General features: G+C 55.4%; 1 protein-coding gene across 7 annotated transcripts in view; it reads right to left on the bottom strand.

The window, feature by feature from the left end:
* Positions 1 to 16461, bottom strand: part of DYSF (dysferlin) — a 304292-nt gene that overhangs the window by 171645 nt on the left and 116186 nt on the right. For all 7 annotated transcript variants that reach the window (XM_075128161.1, XM_075128162.1, XM_075128163.1 and 4 more), the window contains one exon: positions 9426 to 9532. In XM_075128161.1, the coding sequence (XP_074984262.1) occupies positions 9426 to 9532 (107 nt within the window). The remainder of the gene's footprint in view (positions 1 to 9425; positions 9533 to 16461) is intronic.

Raw genomic sequence — 16461 nt, forward strand, 5'->3', positions numbered from 1 at the left:
CCCGGGTACTCTGCCCCCCGACCCCCAGTGGCCACCAGTCTGTATGGGGGCACAGGCTGGCAGGGGAATGGCGGGGGAAGGTTCGGGAGGAGCGGGGCGCTGTCTGTATGGGGGCACAGGCTGGCAGTTAGGGAGGTGGCGGGGGAACGTTCGGGAGCAGCGGGGCGCTGTCTGTATGGGGGCACAGGCTGGCAGGTAGGGAGGTGGCGGGGGAAGGTTCGGGAGGAGCGGGGCGCTGTCTGTATGGGGGCACAGGCTGGCAGTTAGGGAGGTACCGGGGGAAGGTTTGGGTGGAGCGGGGCGCTGTCTGTATGGGGGCACAGGCTGGCAGTTAGGGAGGTACCGGGGGAAGGTTTGGGTGGAGCGGGGCGCTGTCTGTATGGGGGCACAGGCTGGCAGGTAGGGAGGTGGCGGGGGAAGGTTCGGGAGGAGGGGGGCGCTGTTTGTATGGGGGCACAGGCTGGCAGGTAGGAAGGTGGCGGGGGAAGGTTCGGGAGGAGCGGGGCGCTGTCTGTATGGGGGCACAGGCTGGCAGTTAGGGAGGTACCGGGGGAAGGTTTGGGTGGAGCGGGGCGCTGTCTGTATGGGGGCACAGGCTGGCAGGTAGGGAGGTGGCGGGGGAAGGTTCGGGACGAACAGGGCGCTGTCTGTATGGGGCCATAGGCTAGCAGTTAGGGAGGTACCGGGGGAAGGATTGGGAGGAGCGGGGTGCTGTCTGTATGGGGGCACAGGCTGCCAGTTAGGGACGTGGCGGGGGAAGGTTCGGGAGGAGCGGGGCACTGTCTGTATGGGAGCACAGGCTGGCAGGGAGGTGGCGGGGGAAGGTTCGTGAGGGGCGGGGTGCTGTCTGTATGGGGGCACAGGCTGGCAGTTAGGGAGGGGGCGGGGAAGGTTCGGGAGGAGAGAGGTGCTGTCTGTATGGGGGCACAGGCTGGCAGTTAGGGATTTTGGGGGTTCCTGGAAGAGTGGGGCGCTGTCTGTTTGGGGGCACAGGCTGGCAGTTAGGGATGTGGGGGGGTCCTGGAAGAGTGGGGCGCTGTCTGTTTGGGGGCACAGGCTGGCACTTAGGGAGGTACTGGCGGAAGGTTCTCGAACAGTGGGGTGCTGTCTGTATGGGGGCACAGGCTGGCATTAGGGAGGTGGCGCGGGAAGGATTGGGAGGAGCGGGGCGCTGTCTCTATGGGGGCACAGGCTGGCAGTTAGGGAGGTGGCTGGGGAAGGTTCTGGAAGAGTGGGCCGCTGCCTGTATGGGGGCACAAGCTGGCAGTTAGGGAGATACCGGGGGAAGGTTCGGGAGGAGCGGGGTGCTGTTTGTATGGGGGCACAGGCTGGCAGTTGGGGAGGTGGGGGGAGGTTCTGGAAGAGTGGGTCGCTGTCTGAATGGGGGCACAGGCTGCCAGTTAGAGGGGTGGGGGTAAGGTTCGAGAGGAGCGGGGTGCTGTTTGTATGGGGGCACAGGCTGGCAGTTAGAGGGGTGGGGGGAAGGTTCTGGAAGAGTGGGGCACTGTCTGTATGGGGGCACAGCCTTGTAGTTATTGGGGTAGGGGGAAGGTTTTGGAGGAGCGGGGCACTGTTTGTATGGGGGCACAGGCTGGCAGTTAGGGAGGTACTGGCGGAAGGTTCTGAAAGAGTGGGGCGCTCTCTGTTTGGGGGAACAGGCAGGCACTTAGGGATGTGGGGGGAGGTTCTGGAAGAGTGGGGCGCTGTCTGTATGGGGGCACAGGCTGGCAGTTAGGGAGGTGGGGGGAAGGTTCTGGAGGAGGGGGGTGCTGTTTTATGGGGGCACAGGCTGGCAGTTAGGGAGGTGGGGGGAAGGTTCTGGAGGAGCGGGGCGCTGTCTGCATGGGGGCAGAGGCTGGAAGTTAGGGAGGTGGGGGGGAGGTTCTGGAAGAGTGGGGCGCTGCCTGTATGGGGGCACAGGCTGGCAGTTAGGGAGGTACCAGGGGAAGGTTCGGGAGGAGCAGGGTGCTGTTTGTATGGGGGCACAGGCTGACAGTTAGGGAGGTGGGGGGAGGTTCTGGAAGAGTGGGTCGCTGTCTGTATGGGGGCACAGGCTGGCAGTTAGAGGGGTGGGGGTAAGATTCGAGAGGAGCGGGGCGCTATCTGTATGGGGGCACAGGCTGGCAGTTAGGGAGGTACTGGCAGAAGGTTCTGGAAGAGTGGGGCACTGTCTCTATGAGAGCACAGGCTGGAAGTTACGGGTCTGGGGGGAGCTTCTGGAAGAGCGGGGCGCTGTCTGTATGGGGGCACAGGCTGGCACTTAGGGAGGTGGGGGGAGGTTCTGGAAGAGTGGGGCGCTGTCTGTATGGGGGCACAGGCTGGCAGGGAGGTACTGGAGGAAGGTTCTGGAAGAGTGGGGCGCTGTCTATATGGGGGCAGAGGCTGGCAGTTAGGGAGGTACTGGCAGAAGGTTCTGGAAGAGTGGGGCGCTGCCTGTATGGGGGCACAAGCTGGCAGTTAGGGAGATACCGGGGTAAGGTTCGGGAGGAGCGGGGTGCTGTTTGTATGGGGGCACAGGCTGCCAGTTAGAGGGGTGGGGAGTGGTCCTGGAAGAGTGTGGCGCTGTCTGTATGGGGGCACAGGCTGGCACTTAGGGAGGTGGGGGGAAGGTTCTGGAAGAGTGGGGCGCTGTCCGCATGGGGGCAGAGGCTGGCAGCTAGGGAAGTGGGGGGAGGTTCTGGAAGAGTGGGGCGCTGTCTATATGGGGGCACAGGCTGGCAGTTAGGGAGGTGGGGGAGGTTCTGAAAGAGTGGGGTGCTCTCTGTATGGGGGCACAGGCTGGCAGTTAGGGAGGTACCGGGGGAAGGTTCGGGAGGAGCAGGGCGCTGTCTGTATGGGGGCACAAGCTGCCAGTTAGGGAGGTGGCGGGGGAAGGTTCAGGAGGAGCGGGGCGCTGTCTGTATGGGGGCACAGGCTGGCAGTTAGGGAGGTGGCGGGGGAAGCTTTGGGAGGAGCGGAGAGCTGTCTGTATGGGGGCACAGGCTGGCAGTTAGGGAGGTACCGGGGGAAGGTTCGGGAGGAGCGGGGCGCTGTTTGTATGAGGCACAGGCTGGCAGTTAGGGAGGGGGCGGGGGAAGGTTCAGGAGGAGCGGGGTGCTGTCTGTATGGGGGCACAGGCTGGCAGTTGGGGAGGTGGCGGGGGAAGGTTCGGGAGGAGCGGGGCGCTGTCTGTATGGGGGCACAGGCTGGCAGTTAGGGAGGTACCGGGGGAAGGTTCGGGAGGAGCGGGGCGCTGTTTGTATGAGGCACAGGCTGGCAGTTAGGGAGGTGGCGGGGGAAGGTTTGGGTGGAGCGGGGCGCTGTCTGTATGGGGGCATAGGCTGGCAGTTAGGGAGGTACCGGGGGAAGGTTCGGGAGCAGAGGGGTGCTGTTTGTATGGGGGCACAGGCTGCCAGTTAGAGGGATGGGGGTAAGGTTCGAGAGGAGCGGGGCACTGTCTGTATGGGGGCACAGGCTGGCAGTTAGGGAGGTGGCGGGGGAAGGTTCGGGAAGAGGGGGGCGCTGTCTGTATGGGGGCACAGGCTGGCACTTAGGGAGGTGGGGGGAGGTTCTGGAGGAGCGGGGCGCTCTCTGTTTGGGGACACAAGCTGGCAGTTAGGGAGATACCGGGGGAAGGTTCGGGAGGAGGGGGATGCTGTCTGTATGGGGGCACAGGCTGCCAGTTAGAGGGGTAGGGGTAAGGTTCGGGAGGAGCGGGGCGCTGTCGGTATGGGGGCACAGGCTGGCAGGGAGGTACTGACGGAAGGTTCTGGAAGAGTGGGGCGCTGTCTATATGGGGGCACAGGCTGGAAGTTAGGGGTCTGGGGGGAAGGTTCTGGAATAGCGGGGCGCTGTCTGCATGGGGGCAGAGGCTGGCAGCTAGGGAGGTGGGGGGAGGTTCTGGAAGAGTAGGGCGCTGTCTGTATGCAGGCACAGGCTGGCAGTTAGGGAGATACCGGGGGAAGGTTCGGGAGGAGCAGGGCGCTGTCTGTATGGGGGCAGAGGCTGGCAGTTAGGGAGGTGGGGGGGGAAGGTTCGGGAGGAGCAGGGCGCTGTCTGTATGGGGGCATATGCCGGCAGTTAGGCAGGTACCAGGGGAAGGTTCTGGAGGAATAGGGCATTATTTTTCAAGTGGCACAGGCTGGCAGCTCGGTAGGGGGCGGGGGAAGGATCTGGAGGAGCCATTGAGGCGTAAGCGTTGCAGTAAGAGGCCGTGAGTGTGTGTTGTTATTGTGTGTGCTGGTTGTATTGATTTGTGAATGGTGGGTTATGGGTGGGTTGCGCTGGCAACTTTGTGTTGGGTTGTACAGGTGGTGAATCAACCTTTGAAGAACTGTGGCAACTGGACTAAGTAATCCCCACTCTGAGCAGTCCCCTTCATCGCACTGACTCCTTAGAACCGCTGAAACTGGTGCATGCAGATTCGGTGTCATGTCAGTGTGGTGGTTGGTTGAGATACCTCTGTTAGCAGAATGGTTGAGGACTCTTGGCATGGCATAGATCATAGAATCATAGAATCATAGAATATAAGGGTTGGAAGGGACCCCAGAAGGTCATCTAGTCCAACCCCCTGCTCAAAGCAGGACCAATTCCCAGTTAAATCATCCCAGCCAGGGCTTTGTCAAGCCTGACCTTAAAAACCTCTAAGGAAGGAGATTCTACCACCTCCCTAGGTAACGCATTCCAGTGTTTCACCACCCTCATAGTGAAAAAGTTTTTCCTAATATCCAATCTAAACCTCCCCCACTGCAGCTTGAGACCATTACTCCTCGTTCTGTCATCTGATACCATTGAGAACAGTCTAGAGCCATCCTCTTTGGAACCCCCTTTCAGGTAGTTGAAAACAGCTATCAAATCCCCCCTCATTCTTCTCTTCTGCAGGCTAAACAATCCCAGCTCCCTCAGCCTCTCCTCATAACTCATATGTTCCAGACCCCTAATCATTTTTGTTGCCCTGTTGATACAGGTCTTTACTTTTTTATTATACGGAGATTCTGTTATCAATTCAGGGAAGTCCTAGACTCTGTTATACTGGATGTCAGACACTATGATCACATTAGTTCCTTCTGGCCTTGGACTCTATAACGTATTTATACTGGGACTGTCAGTTTCTTGGGACAAGAAACCTCTTCTTGTTCTGTGTTTGTGCAGCACCTAGAACAAGGGGCCCTGATCCATGATCGGGATTCCTAGGCACTACCACAGTATAAATCACAGCTTGTATTTACAAGGATAAATATCTCCATTTCTAAAGCGTCTCCCTCCAGTATACTTCGGTACCCCCTGGAGTTTAAAATAAAGTAGCAAGAACACCACTCCATTCCAGGCAATGGTACCTTTCCTGTTACCCCAAGAATGGCTAGAGTCAATACCAACTGCTATAGAGGTCTTGAAAACATGCCTCACTGTGATAGACTATTATCCAAGAGAAGGTCAACAGGTGACTTGGTCACAGTCTCCAAGTACTTACATGTAGAAGAGATTTCTGACAGCAGATGGCTCTATATTCTAGCTGCAAAAGGCAGAATGAGATCCAATGGCTGGAAGGTGAAGCTAGACACATTCAGACTAGAAATAAGGTGCTCATTGTGAACAGTGAAGGTAATCAATCATCACAACACCTTACCTAGGGAAGTGATGGATTCTTCACCACTTGGAGTCTTTAAATCAAAACTAGATGTCTCTTTAAAAGATATGCTCTAGCTCAAACAGAAGCTATGGGCTTGAAGCCAAAATTATTGGGCAAGATTCTCCAGCGTGTGCTGCGCAGAAGGTCAAACTAGATGATCGTACCGGGTCCTTCTGGCCTTAAATTGAAAAGGATCCCAAAGAGTGTTCAATTCTCCAATGACTGGCTCAGTCAGATTTCTAATGAAACAAGCAACTCAGTGGTCCAATTTTAGAGCTTAACCAGTCCCTCTTAGGTTAGGCCTCCTGGCAGACATTGCTGCAATGCACAAGACTCCCCAGAAGGCACACGTGGTTGGTATCGGCAAGCCCATCAATTTGGATATTATCCTGATTAGTTTAGCAAATTCTGCTCTCTTTTCAGAACATGTGCTAGTGCTCCTCGCTGATTTATTTAGGCCAATTTCTCTCAGCTATGCAGAAGCAATTTACCACAGGAGCTTAGCACCGAGGAGGAAACAGCCAGAACGAACCACTGGCTTGGCAGCTCCCTCAGTGACATTTTTTCCTCATTTAATTGAATTTGTTTTGGAGGGAGCAGCATCTCTGGAAAACCTAAATCCTGGGATTATCCTCGGGTCACGTATGGCACACACAGGAGCAATGGAATATTTACAGCCCTTACAATAGCTCTGACCTTTTCCAAGGAGCTGGGCGGGGGGGCGAACATCTCCCTGGTGAGGCTTAAAATCAAATAAATAGGTTTTGAAAAGAGCATCCTTAAAGCTGCCATCCTCGTTGGTTTATGGAGCATTTCCCGAGCAGCAGACTTGGCTCATCTGCATGCCACACGCGGAGCATGTTATTCCATTCCATCGCCTGCCCCTGAAAGAACAAGCTACTGGCCAGTGAACAAACCCCACAGGATGTGAGTGAATGCCGTAGGCTTCCAAACACCTTTGCTAGTGACCTACGTGCGTCTTAGCAAAGAGCAGTGAGGACCAGGTGGCTCAAAGGACCATTAATAGGCTCCATGCTGTCTTTTGCCATTAGGTTACTGGTTCAAATCCAACATAGGTTGGTAGAGTGAGTCAGTGGCATCGCGGGGGTGAGCCCTGTGTAGAATGAGTTAATGGGTCTTGGTCCTTTTCCCAGTGAACTAGCATCTGCAACTGAACACGTTTGTCTCAACGAAGGCTGGGGATAGACACAGAGGCCAAACTCCCCTTTTCTCCCTAGAAATGGTGCCTCTGAGTTGAGGACTGAGATACGTGAGTGGAGCAGGGCTGTAGCTGTTCAGTCACTGGGAGGCATCACTTTCCAAAGCTGTCAATTGGCGCCTTTCTCCAACACTTTTCAATATGAAGAGTGACTATTTCTGTACCCCTGGGTATTTTAAACTGGGCAAGCTTTATGAAAAGCAGCAGTGGTTAATAGCTGCCACCTTCTTCAGAATAGGCCACAAGCTGTTAACAATTCCCTTTGGCAAAGGCTTATCATCACACCCTACTCAACAACTAAAACCATATTAAAGATTTCCCTGTGAGCAATTGCTGGAGTTGGGACGATATGAGGGGAGGTGAATTGAGATATGGTGATAAAGCCTGGGAACTCCAGTTTCAGACCCCACGGCCCCAAGATTTCACGGCGACGTGGGCCACGGAAAAACCTAGACAGAGAGTCAAATCATATTGGAAAATAAAATTCAACAAAAGTTTGTGCCAGACATTCAATGCTCTTCCAACAGACCTTTCTGCTACTGGTGCCTACCTGCAATAGGTCCAGGTCACAGGACCTAGGACACATCGTTAAGGGAAAACATATTGGACTCTTTGCCTTTCCTGATTATGATATAAATCAGATGCTTCAATGGGAAAGGTTAGGGTTTTTCAAATGCGTGCATAACGTTGGATTCCCTCCCTTTGAGGGGGAGATTAAGAGCCGGTTAGGCCCCAGTTTCAGACTCTGTTTAAAAACAGAATGTGAATTGATCTCTTTCCATTATTATTTGTATTTCAGTAGCATCTCCAAGCCTAACTGAGGTCCCGGCCCGATTGTGCTAGGTGCTGTACAAACACAGAGACAGTTCCTGATCCAAAGAGCTTACGGTCTGAAGAGACAAGACAGAGGAAGGGTGAAAGAGATGCACAGAGTGTCTTGCCCAAGGTCCCACAGCAAGTCAGTGGAAGATCTGGGGATAGAACGCCAGTTTTTTGCTTGGCTGTAGCATCAGTAATGAAACAGCCTGCAAGTGCCAGGGAACCAGAAACTGACCTTGCAGTGACGTGCTGTTAATATTCAACCTGGGCTGTGTGAGCTATGCAGAAGGACAATAAGGAACTGGAAAAATCTATTCATTTTCTTTACTCACTTAAGCAAAAACCTCTTTTTTGTGACCACTGCCAAGGGAAGAGCCAGCACCTCTGGGACAAGGTGATTCCATTAACGCAACTTCCTCTAGCAATATTTCGACTTTGTCCTTGAAAAAGTATAGAAAGACCAAGATTTTCAAAAGTAGGAACCTACACTTAGACTCCTCAATCCACATGAAGTGGCCTCATTTTCAAATATATGAAGCACCAGCATCCCCCACCAGAGTCAATGGGGGCTGTTGGGTGCTTAGCACTTATTTAGGCACCTAAATACAGAGTAAGGAGCCAAACTCTGGGCCCGTATTTGAGAAAATCTTGACCTATTTTTATTGATAGCATAACAGCTTGTAAGATTTGGTGTCACCTGAAACAGGATGGAGTTAAGGGCCTGGAAACTAAGTGTATCCTCCCCTGGCAGAATTTTGTGAAAAATACAGATTACTTTTTCATTCCAACTGTAAATTAATCTGTGGAACTCCTTGCTACAGGATGTTGTTGAGAATTTAGGAAGAGTCAAAGAGGAACTGGATGTTCATATGGATAATAAGAATATCCAAGATTATAATACATAATGCTTAAAAAAAAAGAGTATTGAAAGGGAGATAAACCTTTTTCAGGGCTTTAAACCCATCTCCTATTATTAGAGATCAAGACAAGACCTTCATGGTGGCAGATTCACCCAGCAGGGGAGGTTTAGGTTGGATATTAGGAAAAACTTTTTCACTAGAAGGGTGGTGAAGCACTGGAATGGGTTACCTAGGGAGGTGGTGGAATCTCCTTCTTTAGAGGTTTTTAAGGTCAGGCTTGACAAAACCCCGGCTGGGATGATTTAGTTGGGGATTAGGTCCTGCTTTGAGCAGGGGGTTGGACTAGATGACCTCCTGAGATCCCTTCCAACCCTGATATTCTATGATTCTCCCATATCTGCCTAGTGATGGGGTCCTTACACCTTCCTCTGAAGCACCTAGTGTTGATCCCTGTCGAAGGACGGATACTGGGCTAGAGGGACACTTGTCAGATCCAGTCTGGCTGTTCCCATGTTCCTGTGAGTCAAGAATCATTCTCTCACACACAATACATCCAGAGGAGAAGTCACTGCTTCATAAAAGTTCATTCCTACCGCAACAGTATCTGCAAATGTAAATTCTAGGCGGCTCTTTTTTTCTAGCCCTAGATTCCAGCTGGAAGCATATCTATTGCAATGGCTCAAGCTGCGCTACAATGGGGCTTATTCAGGTATGCTGGGTTGCAGCCCTTGCATAAAGAGTGGAAATTTATGATCTGCTTTAAATGTCACCTTTTCAACTCCGTGCCTTGGCTCAACAACCTTTGAAGTAAACATTAGCAAATGACCAGGATTTTTCAGCACAAGGCCCCTTCCAACATAAATAAATGTTCTTGTAATAAGCGCATGAAAAGGCTCACAGTTGAATTTGGCAGAAATACCTGCAGTCTGCGATGATGTCATCAATCAACTGGGCAACCAATGAATCCAAGTCATTTGATGAGCATTTGGCCTTGAGCGCAAGGTGGACCAGCTCCAAGCCTGCTTCCTACACAACACACAGAGCAGAGAACTCATGCACTGATTATGGCACCTCCCAGCCTTCCCCTCACCCGCACCCTACAGACCAGCACTGCACAAAAGTGCAATGTCATTTGAAGGCCCAACATAGCCCAAAGGCCTCCCATCCTGCAGCCAATGGGAGGCCCCAATTTTCATAGCCTCCTGTGGGTGCTTGTGAATATGGGTGTCACACCCCCCTCTAGTTGCTGGTCCACACAGAGGATTAGAGCCTACTACCACTGCCAGTTAACGAAGCTACTCTTTTAGCTTGTGCTCTTCATGTTGAAGCACCAGAGTTCCATTCCTGCTGGAGACCCAGCTGGGGGAGACAGAGAGCAAGAGAGAAACATTGGTGTCCTACAGATGGCTTTGTCTTTTTTCAATCTGGGGGACATCTCCCTAAAAACAAACAGATTTTTAACGAAGGCCCTTCAAGCTTTCATCCTATAGTAACTCCTTGCTTAACATTGTAGTTATGTTCCTGAAAAATGCGACTTTAAGCGAAATGATGTTAAGCGAATCCAATTTCACCATAAGAATGAATGTAAAAGGGGGGGGTTAGGTTCCAGGGAAATTTTTTTTGCCAGACAAAAGACTATATTTTATAGATATACAAACACATATACACAGTATAAGTTTTAAACAAACAGTTTAATACTGTACACAGCAATGATGATTGGGAAGCTTGGTTGAAGTAGTAAAGTCAGAGGGTGGAAGAGGGTGGGATATTTCCCAGGGAATGCCTTACTGCTAAATGATGAACTAGCACTCGGCTGAGCCCGCAAGGGTTAACACATTGTTGTTAATGTAGCCTCACACTCTACAAGGCAGCACAAATGGAGGGAGGGGGACAGCATGGCAGACAGAGACAGAGAGACACACCCTGTGTGTGTGTGAGAGAGAGAGAAAGAGAGATGTGCATTGCCCCTTTAAGTACGCTAACACCACTCTAAGTACATTGCCTTTTTAATTAGATCAGCAAGTTGAGGCAGCAGCTGCTGCCAGCAAGCTCCCTCTGTCCTGAGCCCTGTCCTGTCCGTCTCCCGTCCCCACACGGCTTTATGGAGATGGCGTAAGTGGGGGGCAGGAGCAGGGGGGAGGGGGACACCCTGACATTAGCCCCCGTCATTCCTGCACAGCAAGCAGGAGGCTCCCGGGAGCAGCTCCAGGGCAGAGGGCAGGAGCAGCACACGGCCGTGGGGGGAGGGACAGCTGAACTGCTGCTGCACAGGGAACTTAGGGGAGCGGAGAGCTGATAGGGGGGCTGCCGGCCCACCCTGGCTCCAAGACACCCCTCCCCCCCCAGCTAGCTCCACTGGGCTGCTCTTCCTGCAAGCAGTGGACGAAGCAGGTGGCTGCCAAACAACGTTATAAAGGAGCACTGTGCAACTTAAACAAGCATGTTCCTAATGGATCAGCAACGTAACAACGAAACAACATTAACCAGGATGACTTTAAGTGAGGAGTTATTGTACTGGAGCATTTCCTGAGCGGCAGGCTTGGTTATTTTAAATTTCACACACACAGGGTTCATATTATGCCACTCCAACCATGAAAGGATGCTCCACAAACAGAACGTTTCGCACAAGTAAGTTCTGGGTTCAAACCCTGCTGTCAACCTAGATGGGGGCGGAGGGAAGGTTTCAGAGTGGAAATAAGGCATATGTTTTTAATGGGGAGTGTAATTAACCATTGGAACAATGTACCAAGGGTCATGGTGGATTCTCCAAAAAGAAAAGGCGTACTTGTAGCACCTTAGAGACTAACAAATTGAGCATAAGCTTTCGTGAGCTACAGCTCACTTAATCGGATGCATTCAGTGGAAAATACAGTGGGGAGATTTATATACATAGAGAACATGAAACAATGGGTGTTACCATACACACTGTCACAAGAGTGATCACTTAAAGTGAGCTATTACCAGCAGGAGAGCGGGGGGTCGGGGGGGGAACCTTTTGTAGTGATAATCAAGGTGGGCCATGAAGGAGTCCAGGAAAGCTGGCTGTATTTTCCACTGAATGCATCTGATGAAGTGAGCTGTAGCTCATGAAAGCTTATGCTCAGATAAATTTGTGAGTCTCTAAGGTGCCACAAGTCCTCCTTTTCTTTTTGTGAATATCGACTAACACGGCTGCTACTCTGAAACTGGTGGATTCTCCATCACTGACAATTTTTAAATCAAGATTGGCTGTTTTTCTAAAAGATCTGCTCTGAGAATTATTTCGGGGCAGGTCTCTGGCCTGTGCTATGCAGGAGGTCAGACTAGAGGATCACAATGGTCCCTTTTGGCCTTTGAATCTAGGAATCTATGCTGTAAAAGCACTCTCTGTACGTTACATGTTGTGGCCAACCTAAGAAGCAGTTAGACATGTTAGTAAAAGTGAGTTGTTATGAGCAGGGTCTGAGAAACAGGAGAATATTGATCTGGCCCCCTGATCACCTTGATGCCCCTACTGAGATCAGGGCTCTGTTGTGCTAAGCACTGTGTATGTTAAAAGTGAGGCTCCATCCCAAAGCGTTGATTGTTCCATTGTGCAATTTCAGAGGGGGAGAGCCCAGGCCCAGAGAGACGATGTGACTTCCTCAGGGTCACACAGGGAGTCCCTGGGCAGCGCGTAGATAGCGCTGCAGGCCCCAGGTTGTGCAATGGGCTCATGCAGCAATGGGGCACCATGCTGTGACCCTGTGAGGCAGCATGCGCATAGGTGCTGTGTCTGCCCAGAGCAGCACAGCTTGCTGAGTGCAGTGTGCACGTGTGTAGCTTGTGCAGCTGAGTGAGTGCAATGGACGTGCGTGTGGTGCGGTACTTGGAGTTGCTCAGCCCAGCGTGCGCATGTGTGGTGCAGTACTTGCTGCTGCTGAACGCAGCGTCTGCGCCTGTGGTGAGCAGCGGCTGAACTGCAGTGTGTGTGTGTGGCGTGATATTCGCAGTCGCTGAGCGCAGTAGCGGACGTGGGGCGGTATTCGCGGTCGCTGAGCGCAGTAGCGGACGTGGGGCGGTATTCGCGGTCGCTGAGGGCAGTAGCGGACGTGGGGCGGTATTCGCGGTCGCTGAGCGCAGTAGCGGACGTGGGGCGGTATTCGCGGTCGCTGAGCGCAGTAGCGGACGTGGGGCGGTATTCGCGGTCGCTGAGGGCAGTAGCGGACGTGGGGCGGTATTCGCGGTCGCTGAGGGCAGTAGCGGACGTGGGGCGGTATTCGCGGTCGCTGAGCGCAGTAGCGGACGTGGGGCGGTATTCGCGGTCGCTCAGCGCAGTAGCGGACGTGGGGCGGTATTCGCGGTCGCTCAGCGCAGTAGCGGACGTGGGGCGGGATTCGCGGTCGCTGAGCGCAGTAGCGGACGTGGGGCGGGATTCGCGGTCGCTGAGCGCAGTAGCGGACGTGGGGCGGGATTCGCGGTCGCTGAGCGCAGTAGCGGACGTGGGGCGGGATTCGCGGTCGCTGAGCGCAGTCGCGGACGTGGGGCGGGATTCGCGGTCGCTGAGCGCAGTCGCGGACGTGGGGCGGGATTCGCGGTCGCTGAGCGCAGTCGCGGACGTGGGGCGGGATTCGCGGTCGCTGAGCGCAGTCGCGGACGTGGGGCGGGATTCGCGGTCGCTGAGCGCAGTCGCGGACGTGGGGCGGGATTCGCGGTCGCTGAGCGCAGTCGCGGACGTGGGGCGGGATTCGCGGTCGCTGAGCGCAGTCGCGGACGTGGGGCGGGATTCGCGGTCGCTGAGCGCAGTCGCGGACGTGGGGCGGGATTCGCGGTCGCTGAGCGCAGTCGCGGACGTGGGGCGGGATTCGCGGTCGCTGAGCGCAGTCGCGGACGTGGGGCGGGATTCGCGGTCGCTGAGCGCAGTCGCGGACGTGGGGCGGGATTCGCGGTCGCTGAGCGCAGTCGCGGACGTGGGGCGGGATTCGCGGTCGCTGAGCGCAGTCGCGGACGTGGGGCGGGATTCGCGGTCGCTGAGCGCAGTCGCGGACGTGGGGCGGGATTCGCGGTCGCTGAGCGCAGTCGCGGACGTGGGGCGGGATTCGCGGTCGCTGAGCGCAGTCGCGGACGTGGGGCGGGATTCGCGGTCGCTGAGCGCAGTCGCGGACGTGGGGCGGGATTCGCGGTCGCTGAGCGCAGTCGCGGACGTGGGGCGGGATTCGCGGTCGCTGAGCGCAGTCGCGGACGTGGGGCGGGATTCGCGGTCGCTGAGCGCAGTCGCGGACGTGGGGCGGGATTCGCGGTCGCTGAGCGCAGTCGCGGACGTGGGGCGGGATTCGCGGTCGCTGAGCGCAGTCGCGGACGTGGGGCGGGATTCGCGGTCGCTGAGCGCAGTCGCGGACGTGGGGCGGGATTCGCGGTCGCTGAGCGCAGTCGCGGACGTGGGGCGGGATTCGCGGTCGCTGAGCGCAGTCGCGGACGTGGGGCGGGATTCGCGGTCGCTGAGCGCAGTCGCGGACGTGGGGCGGGATTCGCGGTCGCTGAGCGCAGTCGCGGACGTGGGGCGGGATTCGCGGTCGCTGAGCGCAGTCGCGGACGTGGGGCGGGATTCGCGGTCGCTGAGCGCAGTCGCGGACGTGGGGCGGGATTCGCGGTCGCTGAGCGCAGTCGCGGACGTGGGGCGGGATTCGCGGTCGCTGAGCGCAGTCGCGGACGTGGGGCGGGATTCGCGGTCGCTGAGCGCAGTCGCGGACGTGGGGCGGGATTCGCGGTCGCTGAGCGCAGTCGCGGACGTGGGGCGGTATTCGCGGTCGCTGAGCGCAGTCGCGGACGTGGGGCGGTATTCGCGGTCGCTGAGCGCAGTCGCGGACGTGGGGCGGTATTCGCGGTCGCTCAGCGCAGTAGCGGACGTGGGGCGGTATTCGCGGTCGCTCAGCGCAGTAGCGGACGTGGGGCGGTATTCGTGGTCGCTCAGCGCAGTAGCGGACGTGGGGCGGTATTTGCGGTCGCTCAGCGCAGTAGCGGACGTGGGGCGGTATTTGCAGTGGCTAAGCGCAGTAGCGGACGTGGGGCGGTATTTGCAGTCGCTCAGCGCAGTAGCGGACGTGGGGCGGTATTTGCGGTCGCTCAGCGCAGTAGCGGACGTGGGGCGGTATTTGCGGTCGCTCAGCGCAGTAGCGGACGTGGGGCGGTATTTGCGGTCGCTCAGCGCAGTAGCGGACGTGGGACGGGATTCGCGGTCGCTGAGCGCAGTAGCGGACGTGGGGCGGTATTCGCGGTCGCTCAGCGCAGTAGCGGACGTGGGGCGGTATTCGCGGTCGCTCAGCGCAGTAGCGGACGTGGGGCGGTATTCGCGGTCGCTGAGCGCAGTAGCGGACGTGGGGCGGTATTCGCGGTCGCTGAGCGCAGTAGCGGACGTGGGGCGGTATTTGCGGTCGCTGAGCGCAGTAGCGGACGTGGGGCGGTATTTGCGGTCGCTCAGCGCAGTAGCGGACGTGGGGCGGTATTTGCGGTCGCTCAGCGCAGTAGCGGACGTGGGGCAGTATTTGCAGTCGCTCAGCGCAGGGGGGGGCGCGGTATTTGCAGTCGCTCAGCGCAGGGGGGGGCGCGGTATTTGCAGTCGCTCAGCGCGGGGGGGGCGCGGTATTTGCAGTATTTGCAGTCGCTCAGCGCAGTGGGGGGGCGCGGTATTTGCAGTCGCTCAGCGCAGTGGGGGGGCGCGGTATTTGCAGTCGCTCAGCGCAGGGGGGGGCGCGGTATTCGCAGTCGCTCAGCGCAGGGGGGGGCGCGGTATTCGCAGTCGCTCAGCGCAGTGGGGGGGCGCGGTATTTGCAGTCGCTCAGCGCAGTGGGGGGGCGCGGTATTCACAGTCGCTCAGCACAGCGTGTGCACGAGCTGCAGTTGATGCACGGAACATCGTATTTTTGAATAGCGCAAACATTCCTGCTTTGGCAGCGCAGCTCCCTTCCAAGCACCAGCGAATTACGGGAAAGTATGAAGTGGCTCCATAGCTAGTTGGCAGCCGGTATCAAGTGGAGTACCCCCAGGGTCGGTCCTGGGGCCGGTTTTGTTCAATATCTTCATAAATGATCTGGAGGATGGTGTGGATTGCACTCTCAGCAAATTTGCGGATGATACTAAACTGGGAGGAGTGGTAGATACGCTGGAGGGGAGGGATAGGATACAGAAAGACCTAGACAAATTGGAGGATTGGGCCAAAAGAAATCTGATGAGGTTCAATAAGGATAAGTGCAGCGTCCTGCACTTAGGACGGAAGAACCCAATGCACAGCTACAGACTAGGGACCGAATGGCTAGGCAGCAGTTCTGCGGAAAAGGACCTAGGGGTGACAGTGGACGAGAAGCTGGATATGAGTCAGCAGTGTGCCCTTGTTGCCAAGAAGGCCAATGGCATTTTGGGATGTATAAGTAGGGGCATAGCGAGCAGATCGAGGGACGTGATCGTTCCCCTCTATTCGACATTGGTGAGGCCTCATCTGGAGTACTGTGTCCAGTTTTGGGCCCCACACTTCAAGAAGGATGTGGATAAATTGGAGAGAGTCCGGCGAAGGGCAACAAAAATGATTAGGGGACTGGAGCACATGAGTTATGAGGAGAGGCTGAGGGAGCTGGGATTGTTTAGCCTGCAGAAGAGAAGAATGAGGGGGGATCTGATAGCTGCTTTCAACTACCTGAAAGGGGGTTCCAAAGAGGATGGCTCTAGACTGTTCTCAATGGTAGCAGATGACAGAACGAGGAGTAATGGTCTCAAGTTGCAGGGGGGGAGGTTTAGATTGGATATTAGGAAAAACTTTTTCACTAGGAGGGTGGTGAAACACTGGAATGCGTTACCTAGGGAGGTGGTAGAATCTCCTTCCTTAGAGGTTTTTAAGGTCAGGCTTGACAAAGCCCTGGCTGGGATGATTTAACTGGGAATTGGTCCTGCTTTGAGCAGGGGGTTGGACTAGATGACCTTCTGGGGTCCCTTCCAACTCTGATATT

The sequence above is a fragment of the Caretta caretta genome, chromosome 4 (genome assembly GCF_965140235.1).
Source record: "Caretta caretta isolate rCarCar2 chromosome 4, rCarCar1.hap1, whole genome shotgun sequence".
NCBI classification, from domain to species: domain Eukaryota; kingdom Metazoa; phylum Chordata; order Testudines; family Cheloniidae; genus Caretta; species Caretta caretta.